The sequence below is a fragment of the Pholcus phalangioides genome, unplaced genomic scaffold (assembly GCF_987345545.1).
Source record: "Pholcus phalangioides strain wild (caught in Gottingen) unplaced genomic scaffold, Ppha-v1.0 ptg000022l_1, whole genome shotgun sequence".
NCBI lineage: Eukaryota > Metazoa > Arthropoda > Arachnida > Araneae > Pholcidae > Pholcus > Pholcus phalangioides.
In genome coordinates, this window is record NW_028301615.1 from 39,491,798 (window position 1) to 39,508,601 (window position 16,804).

The following is a 16,804-nucleotide window of genomic DNA, read 5'->3' on the forward strand; positions in this document are numbered from 1 at the left end:
AACTGTGTAAGTTTTAAATGCCAAAATGAAGATGAAAATAATGAGAAGAATGTAAGAATGCAATTATGGAAAGAATAACTATGAAGGAATCATAAAAATGTAGCTGAAATTGAGAATTTAAATCATTGATACATCGATTAGTTTTGGTCAAACGATTACAGAATAATTTCTTTTCTTTTAATAAACCTAGGCACACATTTTAATTATTTCTAATTCTTCTACCTGCATCAATTTATATCCTACGCGCACAGTTCACTTCTCTCACTGATCATTTTCTCATATTTTACTTGATTTTAGAATCAACCTCAATCAATGATATTTTGATTTTAGAATCAACCTCAGAATTTTTATTCGTTTCCGACAAAATTCGTGAAAAAGACATACTGCTTATGATTCATAAAATTCCTATTCACATTTCAAAATACGAGATCACTTAACTGAAATCAAAAACTTACCATTTTCAAATACATACACGTTATAAACAGTATAAATAGTTTACATATTTTTTCTGCGGGAAATTTAGATATTCTGCATGAAAATTCCCCACTGCCCTTGGAAATAAATCACCGAAACCAGCCGCAATCAATGAATTTTTCAATTACTCTACTAATTCTTGCGTAAAATTCGAAAACATGAAGTTTCCTCTCTAATGGTTTGAACCGTTTTATTAATACTTGCGTACATGAAACTGAACGGATGTACAAAATATGTATACTTATTTGTTGAAGAAAAGTGCAAAAATATATCAGGTAGTTTGTCGCAAGTGTTCAATTAAACGGCCATCGATTGTTTCGGATCAATTAACGCAGCTGTTTCTCTCTCTTTCTAGCTCTATATCCTTAGGAAGCTCATGCAAGGGGATGAAATTCACCCGAAGGCTCCTCTGGGTAACAACTTTAGACCGCCTTTGCCATTAAATCGAAGGGCATTAAGAAGTAACATCGATTTTGTAAGGCAAGAAGTAGGTTACAAAGACTTTCCACTTTCTTTCTTTTTCGTATTTTATATTTTTCTTCATTCTACCCCCCTAATCTTAGCCTTTTTCTTCACTTTTTCCTTGGCTTCTTTTGCCGTTTAATGATATTTCGATAGCCGTAGTTTTCTCTAGTACAAGATAGTTGCGAAAAAAGAAAAGAACAAAATAAGCTAAGTGAAACTAACTGCAACCGATAAAGGGGTGAGAGTGAAACTAAAGTATTAAAGCGACGGGAAAAAAACTGATAAAAGCAAGGGTTTTTACTTCGAACAGTTTTTTTTTATTGATGAAAAATATTTAAAAAAAGTTTCAAACTTCAGTTATCATACTATCCGAAGCTTCGATAATGTATCCATGTATTATAAATCACAAAATGATTCCATTTTCCTGTGGAACTAATTCAAGAAAAAATTGCTGAGATTATTCAAAATTAAAATTCAGATAATTTTAGAAACATATATGCCATTAATTAAACGTACATTCACCGTGTGTTTTCTATTTATACAGTTAATTTGAATTCTGATAAGGGATAGAAATTAGTAAATCTGTCATTTTAAAATTCTGTTTATTTGTGAATGAGTTTAAAATCACAATGAAAAATTTGTATTTTATAACCTTTCTCTGTTGAAATAGACAGAAACTGTAATTTTGAAGAAAGAATAATGATTAATTTTAATATAATTTGTGATCTTATATGTTTATATGAAATTAATTTTTGAAAATATGAACAAAATTTTAATTTTTCTGATATTATATTATTTGGTTTCGAATGAATTTTGAGAGTACGTCGCATTGAATACATCACACTGGGTGGAAATGAAACCAAGTACAGTGTTGGTTGACGAAAAAACCTCATAAAAGCAAGGGTTTACACTTCCAAAATGTTCTTTTATTACTGAAAAACATTAGAATATCTGAAGTAAACGCAACAATTAATAATCGCAGTGGAAAAAACCTCGTGTAAGCTTTAACTTAAGCTTAAGCTTTATGTAAGCTTAACAGGAAAATTCTGAAATGAGCTTAGATCATACACCCTGCATCTTATAGGATTTGCGTATTTCCTTGATTTTAGTACAGCTCTATCGACAAAAATTCGAACTGTTTTCACTATACAAAAAAGAATTCCCTCTTTCATGAAATAACTTTTCCACAAGCCGCATTCAAATACTGCTTATATCAATTCTTTTAATTTTTGTGAATTTTTAAACTGTTTAAGAATTTACGGAACACCCTGTATATTATTACGTTTCTCTTTTAAAACAGAAACTAATTTCGGGGAGAAAGGATCGTGATTGATTTTTCTATCATTAGTCAAATAGATAACCAACAATTAATCGAATAGGATTATATGATACAAATTTCTGAAACAAGAATTAAATTTTTCCTATTGATATATATCTTCTCTTATTTGGTTTCGAATGGATTGCGAATAAATACCGCATTCAATAATGATAGACGAAATTAATCACTCTAACATTTACGAAAAATTGGAGGAAAGATTTCGGGTTTTATCCGTTTATGCGCTCGAAATTTTTTCGTATATCTAAATGAAATTAAGAATTTTTATTTCCAATTTAATGGTTGTATTTGTTTACCTAGGGAAAGCATTGCCCGAATATGTATAGGAATATGAAATACCAAGGTAAGTATTTTGTTTGAAGAAAACAATGTGTGATTGAGTATTTAATCTTCTTACAAATTTAGCATATAATAATCGTTTTCGGACGGGTACTCACATGCTCGTTTACTATTTCATAGAGTGAAATTGTTTTGGTAGAAATAAGTGATAGTACGTAAAGTATTGGTAGTTATTAGTTATGTTCTTGTCAAAGCGAAGAATTTTTAAAATTTCACGTTAAGATTCCAATGCCAAAAAGCACGCCGTTATAAAATTCTTAATTCCCGTAATTTTCTGCTTAAGCTCTATAACGTGATGAAAAATACTATATTATTTTCATATCTGTCTGCGAAAACTGTCCGTAATCACTTTGATTTGGAACTATAATCATAAATAAAATTTCATTTGATTACTATGTATCAAGGGGTAAAATTTTTTTAATATAATTTTTTCATACTTACTAACATATTTATTACTGGGTGAAATGAACCTGCAACAATTTATTTCTTGCATTTTTTCGTAAGAATTATTAAGCTGATACATTTTTTTTGCTAAAAAAATTATTAATTAATTAATTTTACATAGATTTTTAATTTGTTAGAATTTAATTAATTAATGTGATCTTATTTTGTTAAAAATTGATTAATTATTGCACTATTTTGCTGAAATTATTTTCAAATGGAATGAATTTAATAGATTATTTTCCACTACAATTTTATTTGTTTATCTGATTTTATGCTGAATTGATTCATGTGTCACTCGGGTACCACGTTGGGCATTTTGCCTGTTGTGTACTGTATTTGTATTGTATTCTTCCCTAGACTTGCATTTATGAAAATTTGTTCAACTAGAATTTTCCTGAAATGCAAGATGTGATTTTCCTAAAATAGGATCACTTCACATGGAGCATAAGAGGCATACGATATTTTATTTAGATAAAAAAATTTGTAGATTAAATTGTTTTTAATTTTATCCACGTTGAATTGTTTGGTCTGTAGATTAAATTATCGAATATTTATTTTTAGTTAAATTTATATTTTTGAGTAAATATATTTTATCGAATAATTAAGTATTTAATTATTAAATCATTTTTTATTAAATATGTTTATTTATATTAAATATCCATATTTTGATTAGATATCATTTTTTTAACTTTAACCTCTTTTGCAGATGAATATCTTTTGAATGTTCGTAATAAGTTAAGAATTGTCTTAAATTTAAATCTATCAAACATATTGTTCCGGATAATGTCTCTCGCAGGCACTTGAGATGGCAAACTACGAAGCAATTTCACGTAATACACAGATTTATATCACAGAACATCTATGTACACGTATTCCCAATCAGCGGTAAAAGCGACATACAAACACCAGACTATCTTCCAACTAAAAGTCACCAAGCTACTCTAGTTACGCGGAAGCGGCGCCACTATTGTATCGGTAAACGTAACCTTCTACAAAAATCTCGACGATTCTCGCGTGATTTTTACACATCTCTTGGAGCTATGATTTCGTCAAATCTTCGTTGTCGCGAGACTTGCCAAGTTTGTCGTGAATTTAGCGCTATTTACAGAGAAATGGATTAATGATTATTTACAGGCAAGAAATGACGTAATACATGATACGTAAAAATGACTATTTACATAATTTTCGGAAGAATATTTTGTATCTTTAAATACTTATTTTTTTCATGACATGCATTTTTCTTATTAATTATATGTTGTTTGATTAAAGTCGAATCCCGTTTTGATGAATACCGTTTTAGCGAAAATCTCGTTTTAACGAACACTAATCCATCAGATAAGTTCACATAGAACCAATATAAAAAGCTGGAATTCCTTTATAACGAATTTTTTTCGTTTTAACAAAGTGATTTCTCCGGTCTATTGGAGTTCGTTATAACGGGATTCAACTGTATTTTCTTTTATTAAAAAAATACTTTTCTTTGAAAGCTTGAAACTTATGATTTAGCAGTCAAACTTTTTGTGAACACTGCTTTTTTTTGCTAAACATATGATTTTAATACTACCATATCTGCGATAATGAATGATTTAAGTTTCAATGTTACGCAAAAATAATTTTTTTACTGATATTTATCTACTTTGATAAAAACGTTTATATATTTCAAGTATTCACTTTCATTCACAGCTAATAGTTGGACTTCAGTTCCCTGACACGAAGAAACATATATGGAACATTTTAATCTCGTGGCCAAATACTTGTAATGTCTGGTGGAAAAAGTAAAAAAAGACAAAAAGAAATACAAAAACAACCAAGGAAAGTGGAAACTTTACGCCTTCGTAATAAAAGAAAAGAAGCTCACGGAAAAAAAAAAGGATGTGTGCTTTGTGTGTGCGTGTTTGTGTTGTCATTGATGTTCTTTATTTTCTGATCCATTTCCGAAAATCGAAATGGGGAACACACACACACATAAACCAGAAAACACAAAAATGGAATTCTGCTGATCCAACGTAATCTCAAATGTACTGAAATATACACTACGACCCACGAGGAAAAATAAAGGAAACAACTGACTCAAATATCGAATGTGGACAACAATTCATCAAAAAATACTCTTAAAAAAAAAAACTGAAGAGAAAACAAGAGGAAAAGCACACACACACTATAGTTGTATCAGGAATTGAGTATTATATTACATAATAGACGTAAACAATTGAGAATGATGTGGTGTTAAGTGTGATTCTCTCTTTTTTTTTACGATAAAAGTGGAAAGAAAATCATAATAAATACGATAAATGTCGGTTTGTTTTTTGTATGTATGTCTTGTATGTATTTAATGTAAGTGGGAAATGTTGTCGGAGAATATTTATGTAAATAAACCGCATTATGTTCATAAAACGAAAGTGACTGCGAGAACGTTTTCGTACACGATGGTAAACGAATCGGTAGCAGTGATTGATTGTTTACCGAAGGGGAGGAAGAACCATTGTATACCATTGTAAATGCTTCCAATAATAATATTGTTGCACTAGGAATATTAATTCCTTTATTGACGGAGAGAGAGTTGGTTCCACTCTTTAGTAACACATGAGAATTTTAGTTTCATTATATCATGTCGATTTATAGGCGGGGAAAATTATTTGCAGGCATATCTTACATCTCTAGATGCATATCAATGTGGAAATGACTAATATATTATACATTTATTCCGATAATAATGTTATTCATATCCTAAGATTCATATCGTGACCGCTATTTATTGAAATTTTGTCATATCATTTAAATTTGTGATCAAAATGCGTAGAAACCTTATTTACAGACACACATATCACTGTAGATGTATTACTTCAATACTATAGATGCAAGAAAATTGTAAGAGTACGTTATTTAATATACTTTTACGTATAATTTATAATATTTTTTAACAGTATAATTCCATAATTAATTATTAACTGAATGTGTTTTTTTACAGAATATTATTTATACAGGGTTTGCTATAAATTCGAGAAAAAAATTAAAGGAATTGGTATATTTGAGTGCGATTTGCGGAAAAGTTTTTCTCATAATGGGGAACTTGGTTTGGTTGAAATGAATATTTCAAATTATTCTCGATGAAGGGCGCTGCATGAAATCAGTGACTGGACCTTAACGTTTCTTCAAACCCTTCTGTGTCTGAATCATTCGTAAAGCCTCAGCAGGCGATTCATAGCTCAAGCAAAAAACTTGTTATTTATCAATTGTGCTTTATCAACCAATTTCAACATCATAATGAACACCTCGTGTAAGCGCCAGTGACAGGAAAATTGAGAAATAATCTAATAACCCCTTTTAACGATCACAGATGAATTATTTCGTCCAAATGCCAGTGGTAGAAATTCAATCAAGAGTTCATTCTTTTTTCTCTTTATTTTATTAAATAACAGTTCTCTGTGTTTTCTTTCCATACTCCTCACCGTCAAAAGGCTTTATTGTAACCTTATCAACTACTACTAAAGCAGACTTGAGCTACTCTAACAGCACCTCGTCCATATTCCTCTGCGGAACTTCTAACGCATTGGTGTATATGTTGGAATGTGTGTGTATGTATAGTGAACCTTCAGTAAAGTTTGTTTATGTGTAATTCTGCCATCTGCAATCACTTTTTCAAACTATGAGTCGAGAAAAACCTTATAGTGAATATTTGTAGCGGTTGTAGGCTTGTTGATCTCTGCGGCGAGACTTTTTAACTGGGAGATCAGCTCGCATTCGGGTCTCGAAGTTGGGAACCACAGAAAATCAACTTCAGCCGACCGCCACTGCGGCGACGGTGGGGTTTGAACCCGGTTCCTCGCGATGCTAGTCCATCAATATGACCACTCAACCACCACAGCGGCTTAACCTTATCACGAATTCGATTTCCTTTCGCGAGAATAACCTTTTTAAAAACCGCATTCAAATATACCGATTCTTTCTATATATTCATGAGTTTTTTTTTTAATTTTCTAACTATTTACGGATTTATGGGACACCCTGCATATTGGTATCCGAGTGAATATTAAATATGCCAACAAGCCTTCGTTTTAGAGCTTATAAATATAAAAAATGTCAATGATCGAGGCTTCGCAAACTCAGGCTTAAACTCAATAAGAAATTTGGATATTTATGAGAATCCGAGCTTCTCATATGTAATGAAGTGAATTCGTTTACATAAATCATAATTAATTTATATGAGTAAAAATTAATGATTGCATCAAATATTTTCCAAAAAAATTAATTTTTTGTATAGTAATAATCACAATATCGAACCTATTTCAGGAGTGAAATCTTTTTTTCCCCTTCTTTACTGATAATTTTTTAATCAAATAGTTTTTAGTTTATAATGAGATGAATGTAATTTCTGCGCGTTGATAATTTTATTAATGATGTCTCATTTTGATGTATTTCTGTTCATTCAATGTTGAAACATTATTGATCTAATGAATTATGAACATAATTTTTCCCTGAAAAATTCTGAAAAAAATAATATATATATAATTTTAATTTATATTATTAATATATTTATTTTTCAAGAAACATGGATTTACATGTAACTTTTCTTAAGGTATGCATACTGCTATATCAGTGAACGGAACGATGGAAGGTCAAGTGAAAACTCACATAAATTTGAATGTGTACATACCTATTTTAAAATCCGACACTGTCGAATCACGAGAGAGTAATTACAAAAACAAATTCTAGGGTTAGAATGAATTTAATTTTTGTATTCAACGTTATTATAGTGGAAATTTTTAGTTTGCTTCTGTGTAGATTGGCGTCATCGTGTGAATTTTTCCACAACTTCATCCGGGATCATTGATATGATTTTTTCTTTTTGGTTTTTCTGAAAAAAAAAACAACATTATAATTATCGGAAAACTCTGAACAAGACTCGTGAATTCTCAAGTTTTCTCGCGCTTAAAATGGTGACGACGTGAATTTGCGTTTTGTTCCCAGTGAAATTAAATGGCAGATTTATTTGTATTTGGATTTGTAAAGTGCGAAATAAACAAAAGAAAAAAGTACTTTTTGTATTTAAACGGAATTTGTATTTCGTGTTCTTTTTTATTTATGACAATGTTTCATTTACTTACTCCAGGTTCATGACTCAACTTTCGGTTTACGAACTTGATTCGTCCCCCTGAAGTCTTCCGTTCGTATAACGAACCGTTCGCAAAACGAAATTATTTTTCTTAAAGGAATCAATGTACAAAGGATTAATTCGTTTTTGGAGCCAAGAATATTTCTAATGTCAATTTTAATCGGGCCGGTTCACGCTCTATACTGCATAACGCAAAACCAATTAAAATCATTCATCTACTGACACTGAAGACAATTTTCCCTAGAGGGAAACAATTCCGCCATTATGGCAGGCTTGCGTTTAATATTAGGGCAGAGTCAGACAGACTCATGTCATCCCATCAATTTCATTGATTATAGTAAGTGTCAAAGCTCTCAAAATTCTGCCTGCAAAACAATCTGGCCAGAATTCCTTTCGAACCGAATTCATGGTAAGTAATTTGCTGCCAAGCTCTTCCAATAATCACCATCAGCAATGCAAGACTTTAAAATGAGGTTTCTAATAGTCAGTGAGTGTTGATTCTCTGTCAGAGATTAGTGTAAAACATCAACATATTTCTCTGGTTTAAAATTTCTTAACGTTTGAAATGAGAGAGAATGCTGATCCATGAACATATGGGAGGAGGCGTATTTGGAGAAAAGAACTTAAAATCGCCATGTTGCCGTATAGACTTCTCACTTTTTTCTATTGTTCTTCCAGAATTATAGTCTAACTTTTTTCCGGTTTGCATGTTTGTAGATCAAGACAAGTTCATTAACCGGACTGATTTTTATTGTTCGTAAAACGAAATGCACGCAAAGTGACATGTTCATATACCGAGAGTTGGCTGTATTCTTGTTCATCGAGGGAGGTAAAAAACCTTAATCGGGTTGAGATATTTACCTTCATGGGCAGTAAAGTATTCACTGGAGGTGAACTTTGTAAATTATTCACTCCTCAATACAGGTGTGCCGGGGCACCAAAAAAAATCGATAAAATCAAAGGTCATAATACACTTATTAGAGGGATACATGCATTTTCCTGATTCAGAAGTCGCCAAAATATGACAACCTGGCTTACACCATGAGAAGCGACTGGGGAATATTTTTCTTTTCTGGTGTCTATAACGGTGTTATGTATGTGTAGAAAATGTGCTTTTTCTCGTCTCACTCCCCAGGGTCACTTTAAGAATAGGGTTACTTTATGAACTTCTCTTCTCCCTTTTTTGGCACCAATGACTAAAATTTCGTGGCATACTCTGTGGAATACGAGTAGTTTCCTGCTCTTTTGTTTGTTGTTTCTGTAGGACCCAAAACAGGAAGAAAACATCTTCAATTTCCTGCTAGCAAGCAAAACAAATATGGCCTTTTGTTGCTTGACGTGTAGTGTCACGCCACTGAGTTCTGGAACACCTTGAATTCTGAAATAAATTACATCTACATTAATTAGAAAACTGATCCCATATCGCTTCTAGATAATGGACATAACAGACTGCTGAATCGTTTATCGATGATATGGATATCTATGGGGAAAAATAAATTAAATATGCTTTCTTCTCCTGGGTACATTGAAAGAGGTGAAGAGGGAAAGAGGCCACTAAGTTTACCGCGAGACACTTGAGTAATCTTTAATGCACCGCGGGTCACTTAAGTGAATGTGCTGCAGGTCACTGATGTAATCTGAGAATTTGCCTTTTAGTTCATTTTTACAAAATTAGGTTTTCGGATCGCGAGGCCACACCGGATGACTCCGAGGATCACATTTGGCTCGCACGTCATGTGGTCTAGTTGATCGTGGTTGAGAATAAATGGCTGCTTAAGGGTTGCTGGTACACTGTCCTTGTCCATGGCAGCTTTTCTCGCAAATTTTTTTCTGTGGTGTTCTATCTCAGCATTGCATAGCTGCCAAGTCTCCCGAATTTTTCGGGAATCTCCCGAATTTTAGCTTCATCGCTCGATCTCCCGAAAAGTTCTTAAATCTCCCGAATTTTTACGAAAATCACAAAAATCCCTAATTGTCCCTACAAAGTCCCTACTTCATTCAAAAAAATCCCCGCTTATGAAAACAATCCCTAAGGAATTTCTTGTGGGGCATAAAGCCTCTTTTTTTCCCCTTTCGAAATGACGTCACACGTCATAAATGGGGAAATTCCCTTTTTAAAGAAGTTTTACAAGCCCTCTGATGGTAACAAGAAAGTTGTTTGTCTTATCGTGCAGGGAAATGGCTTAGCAGCCAATAGTCCTGGATAATAATTGAAGATTATAGTGACGCGCATATGGTCAAAATTTCTTTTGTTGAAGTTACGTACGTGCGATATAACAAAGCATGAATAATGATAAGCAGAAACACGTAGCCGGTCAATTTGTCGCAATCAACTTGTCGCGCTCAACTCGTCGCGCATCAATTTGTCGCAGTGCCAATTCGTCGCGGTACAAATTCGTCGCGATACAAATTCGTCGCAGAGCCAATTCGTCGCGATACAAATTCGTCGCGGTACAAATTCGTCGCAGTGACAATTTGTCGTGTAACCAATTCGTCGGGACGTCAATTTATCGCAGAGTCAACTCGTCACGCGATCTGTATGTAGGTTTTTTGTCTCATACGTGAAAAAATAAACATGAAGAAAAGTTTTTTTCCATCAAGAAATGCACACAGTTTGCTAATTTTTTTTTTTGTCATTTCGAAAAAAATCCTCGAAATTACATCGAAATTAAAATTACAATTGATATTAATGTTTTATTATTTAATTATTGTAAATGTTAAAAAAAATCATTTTTTCTATGATAAAATTTTAAAATTCTGTAAAAAAATGTCGAAGTTTATGATATTCCCCAAATTACAGTACAGCGGAGGCTCTCTTTAAGTGTAAACTTGTATCTGTCCCATGTGGAATCGAGACTCCCACCAACATTAACCACTACAGTATCTCCACAAGAACCTGAAATAATTAATAATTTAATTTAATTAATATTTCATTTTCACCGGATAAGCCACACTTGTCGCTTTCTCTCGAGATTTCCATTACTCGTAGCGAGGGGAGTTGGGGCGCACACCGAGATGATAAATTGCGATCACATACATTTTCAAAATTTAATTTGCACCGGATAAGTTGCTCAAGTTAAAAACTCAAAAAATCCAACCAATAAAGTTCATAGGTTACATTCGAGCAAATGCAACCGATAATCTTATTGGTTGAATTTTTCAAGTTTTATAAAAGGACTTTTAGAACACTTTCATAGTGTAATGCTAGCCTTAGATATATTGTCGGTAAAAAATTCCTCAAAGATGTATTCTCTACATGGCAGATACATATTCAATAGTGAATTAGGGCCATTCAAGTATTACGTAAGCAGATTTTCAGCCATTTTTGACCCCCTCCCCCTTGTCAGCAAAAATCAGCAAAACACTGACCCCCATCCCCTTCCCCGTCAGCAAAATTTCACCAGCAGCTTAGAATATTTCATATCTTCAAAAAGGGGTGGTTGATGACGTAAGCGACCTTCAACCCCCCCCCCCCCCGCCATAAAAAGTCAACAAATCCGAAACTCCCTCCCCGATCCTGACGTAATACTTGAATGACCCCTTAGGCAAATTGTGCTTTGGGATGGGCATTGATCCTAATTTATCATCTTGGTGTGTTCCCGCAACACCCTTCGCTGCGAGAAATGGAGATCCCGCCAGAAAGCGGGAGTGCGGCTTATACGGTGAAAATTTAATTTTGAAAATTTATTTTATCGTAATTTATCATCTTGGTGTGTTCGCCCAACGCCCCTCGCTGCGAGAAATGGAGATCCCGCCAGAAAGCGGGAAGTGTGGCATGAATACCATGAAAACTGAATTTTGAAAATTTATTTGATCGGCGTACTGACTCTGCGACAAATTTGTACCGCGACGAACTGATTCTGCGACAAATTCGTACCGCGACGAACTGATTCTGCGACAAATTCGTACCGCGACGAACTGATTCTGCGACAAATTCGTACCGCGACGAACTGACTCTGCGAAAAATTTGTACCGCGACGAAATGAGTCTGCGACAAATTTGCACCGCGACGAACTGACTCTGCGACAAATTTGTACCGCGACGAACTGACTCTGCGACAAATTTGTACCGCGACGAGTTTGTAGCACGACGAATTGACGCTGCGACAAATTGATTGCGACGAATTGTCGCGCGACAAGTTGATCGCGACGAATTGACCTAGACCCGCAGAAACATATATAATCAATTTTAAACATATTTATTCCCCGATGAATTTCCTTTCATCAAACGTTCCAGAAGAGGGCCGACTTTTCCTTTTTGTACAAGTTGTGTTACGGACATAAACATCGGTCATGGAAAGACTGCCATCATCACTCGTGAAATGAAAAAAAAAAAAACATCAAGCAAGTGTCACAAAAAGCCAGTGTTCTTCAAAAATTGACGCTTTTTTCCTTCATCTTCCAATGATTTTGGAGTCATTCGCGCAGAATGTTTGTTCACAGCGTTTCTGATTGAACACAATATTTATTTTTACATCATTGAAGTTTTGGCCTCCAATTTCACTTGTTTTTTGCGTAGGAATTTTATTCCCAAGGGTTTAACTTCCATGTGTGTAAAATCCCTATTTTAATTTGACTTCAGTTTTTGAGTAGGGATTTTATTCCCTACGCTTTAACTTTTATGTTTGGAAAATCCCTATTTTATTTGGAAAAATCCCTATTGTATTTATTAGGGAGTGGTTTTAGCATAAAATACGGGTTTGCGCGAAAATCTCCCGAATTTTCATTTTCAAAAGTTGGCAGCTATGGCATTGCAAGCCTAAGCTTTAGGATCTCAAAATAGAGCCGTAGATCGATTTACGGGGCCGCGCAACTACAGATGCTTGGTCAACCGGGGCAAGCATATATTTTGGCTCCCCGTTGTAATGTTTGAGGAGAGTTTAAAGCGCGACATTTTAGTTCTTTCTCGTGCGGGGCACCAGGACCCTCCTGATTCCCTCTAGTTAAAGCCCTGTCAATTAATCAATTAATATAATGTACAGTATCAATATAATCGTGCTTTCTCTAATATAATCAATTATATAATTATTGTAATCAATTAAAGAATGGTTTATCATTTTAACTGTTACATAGTACGTAAATTTTATATATTTTTTTTCAGAAATAAAACGGCCACTTCCCAATAGCGGTCACGTTTCAACGGTTGTGGGGAGGTTTTAGTGTATTATGCGGTTCACATTTGATTCCCTTCTTTCCATCAAGCTTAGGAGGGCGAGATATCTCGGCCTAAAGGAAGGAATACATTCGATCTCCTCTATTCTTACCCTTACCCAGACACTTCATTGGTGACCCTATGGAACAGGATTTTTTTCCTTCACTCATTTACAATTTTTACCTAGGTAGGGTTTGATGAGTAAAATAACTATATACCTGTGTAGGGTTGTTGTTGGTGGAGAAGGAAAAGGAAAAACCTGCCTCACTCAATTTTTTTTATCTTTTATTACCAGCAAAGATATCCTCTTTCATCAGTTATCATCCTTTACTACCAGGAAAGATACCATCTTAGATATATCGCTGGTACTTCAACTATATATAGTTCAAATGTGCTTCCAAAAGTCTGTGGGTAAAAGGGAGTTAAGACTAGTCGATGCCGTATAAGGTTTCGAATCATTGAAGAGCACCAATTACGTTGTAAATGAATGAAACAAATACTTATGTTGTAAATTTTTAAAACCTCTGGACACACTTGGTACCATTAAAGCAGGGGTTCTCAAACTTTTTCCGCTGTTTAATGCTTATCCGCGAGCTTCACCGTCTCTCCCCAGAGTTGTTTAACAAAGAATCTCTTCGGAAAACCTCTGTCAGGGTCATCGCTCGTGGGGCGCCTCGGGCAAACGTTGGAGGAGCGCCAGTGCACCGCGGAACGCAGTTTGAGAAGCCCTGCCATTTGGTGATAATTATGATAACTTTGAACGAATGCATGCGAGAATGGTGTGGATAATATACCAATTGACGGATGGAAATCTCTTCATGAACATTCGGAATTAGCAAATTAAGCAATAATTTGTGTGTAGCCTATCCGATGACATAAAAATTGCTGCCGTGGTATAAAAAAACAATATCATCGATGAAGAAACGCCATCCCTCACTGCCACGTGTCATCAGCAGTTGTAACAAAAATACGATGACTCAAATAGCACGAATTTTGCCCGATATGAACAACAGTGAATCAATGCATGGGAATCATGTAAAAACATACTCATTTCACATAACTTCACACATAGTTTCGCTGCTTTCATGGGCATACAGCATGTGTCATGTTAAGAAAGGTGTTCCGTATTGCGTTCTTTCCCGGGATGCAAGAAGTGTTTTGCATTACGAAGTTATTTATCTGTATTGTCGGATGCCAAAGTAGGTGCGATTTATTTTAGTGTTGTTCATCTTTTGAGAAAACACAATTTCCAATGGTTCAAACTGCATGCGAATAAATAAAAATATAAACCCCCTTACCCTTACCTTTGCCTACGATTCTGTTTATATTTCCGCACATGGTGTCTCACTCCCACTTCCCTCGTGGTAGAATTTTCATCTTATTCTATATTCCATTGAGCAATTTCAGGTAAGCGAACTCGTGTTTTCCTACTGAAAGCTATTCATTCGACATGGCTCACGTTATTAAAGAAAGCGCGCTGTATATTTAGATGTCAAATTGAAACGTTTCTCGGAGGTTGACAAGGAATTGATGTTGAGAGCCAAAAATAGCCGAATCATTTCCAGAAAAGCTAAACTTTATAATTTTTTAAACGTTTGGCATAATTACCTCCTGGTATAAAGTCTGGTTCCCATCCATAAGGCGAAGGGGATCGTTATAACGAGCGCCGACTGTATAAGAATAATAATAAATGCTTATCATGTAAATTATTTTGTAGCAGATTTTAGTTATTAATAATTAAAAAAAACAATTAGAGTTCATATTAACTAACGCAGTAATTTGAAGGGTGCCGTCAGTAGATAAAGTATTAATAAGGGGATAAGGATCTGGTGTCGTGCCTATCGGGGGATAGCAGTGCCATGATTACTGGATATCTCGTGTTTAGAGGTGTCGCGAGTTCGACACCCGGTTCGTCCTTGTCAGAAAACTTTCCTGACACAGGGGTACAACTGAAACGACGACATGGCCACAGAAAAAATTGCTACCGCATTGAGTCCCCTACAGAGGGGTTAGCCCACCAACCTCCCGATGAGTATTAAAAACAATCCTGCCGTTCATAATCGGCAATAAATTGTAGGTAGCGGTGTAATCAGCCCTCGTGGGCTTAAAGTGACCGTGGTGCGACACAAAAAATGATCAATGGATATGTCGGCTGGAATATACTACTAAACTACACATGCACCTCGCTCATATTCCTCTGCGTTACGCAGAGGAATATGAATGAATATGAGGAATATCCTCCTCTAACGCATTGGTACATGTTGTGAACCTAATGCAAAATTTGTTTCTGTGTGTAGTGTACTTGTCAAAGTACTTGTAGTACTTGTTACGTGTAGTGCTGCCATCTGCCATCAATTTTTCTAACAATGAGTGAAGCTTAATGACTAAATATTTTGCTGTTGTAGGCCTGTCGCTTCCCGTAGCGAGACTTTTTTAAGGGGGAGATCGACTCGTATTAGCGCCTTGAAGTTGGGAACCACGGCTGGAATATACACACAAATTTGCAAGAGTCCACATCATCATATGCATTCCAATGAAGCTTCGGCCGGTTCTTCTCTAATTAATAAATTTCTGTGCTAACCTAGTACTACCAGGGCTGATGGTACTGAATTGCCAGAAGGCGATGGGTCGCACTTGCCGATAATTTCTAAAAACTGAAAGGAACACAGAGAGAGAAAGAATACCATCTCACAGAATTCTCTCTCCAATCACACACAGGTACTTTCTTGATTGCAATTTCAGTATTCTCACATGCTTATCCGATCATAAATTCTCTCGAGTTAACCAATAAAAAGTAACATATATACAGCTTTATAATTTCCTTATAAAGCCGTCTTTTTCCCTGATAAATTGATATTCCAAGTAGATTCTGAAGGGGGGAAAAACGGGCAACCATAGTAAATGGCTTAAAAACTGGAAAGAGATTGAAAAACAGTTCATGCAGCTGGGGTCTCACTAAAGAAGACATGGCATTCACACAACTCAGTTAAAAATTACTTTTCCTTTCCGTTTTCTATTTTATTTTCCCCCGTCGTAGGGATAAAACAAAACGGGACCAGAAAGAAAAAAACAATGTACTCCCGTTTTTATTCCCGTTCTTTTCTTTCGAATCCCCTACTTATTTGCTTCCGCTGTTAGGATTCTGCAGATGACTATAGATATATTGGGTTATGTTCACTGACTCGAAATCTAAAGAAGTGATCGGAAAATAAGATGTGTGTAAGAAAAGAAGAAAAACACTGGATGATTAATTTAATATTTCCTGGAACAGGAGCGATATAAAAGGAAATATAAAAATCGGAAAAAAAAAAGAGGAAAAAGTCGAAGAGAGATTCGAGATGCTGTGGGTGTCGGGTCGCTTATTAAAGAGGACATAAAAGCTCTGCCATTTTTCTTATTATTTTCTATTTTCTTCTGAGTTTAAGCCATGGGAATCGAACACCATTCGGAGGCATCCCGTGAATTGCGTGACTGAAAACCCG

At 34.8% G+C, this 16,804-nt stretch overlaps 1 protein-coding gene across 1 annotated transcript in view; it reads left to right on the forward strand.

Moving 5' to 3' along the window:
* LOC149070421 (carbonic anhydrase-related protein 10-like) overlaps positions 1-8,108 on the forward strand; it is a 182,126-nt gene extending 174,018 nt beyond the window's left edge. The window contains exons 8-10 of the mRNA XM_089249811.1: positions 830-961; positions 2,576-2,618; positions 4,742-8,108. Coding sequence (XP_089105937.1) covers positions 830-961; positions 2,576-2,618; positions 4,742-4,767 — 201 coding nt within the window. The 3' untranslated portion in view covers positions 4,768-8,108. The remainder of the gene's footprint in view (positions 1-829; positions 962-2,575; positions 2,619-4,741) is intronic.
* The last annotated feature ends 8,696 nt before the right edge of the window (positions 8,109-16,804 follow it).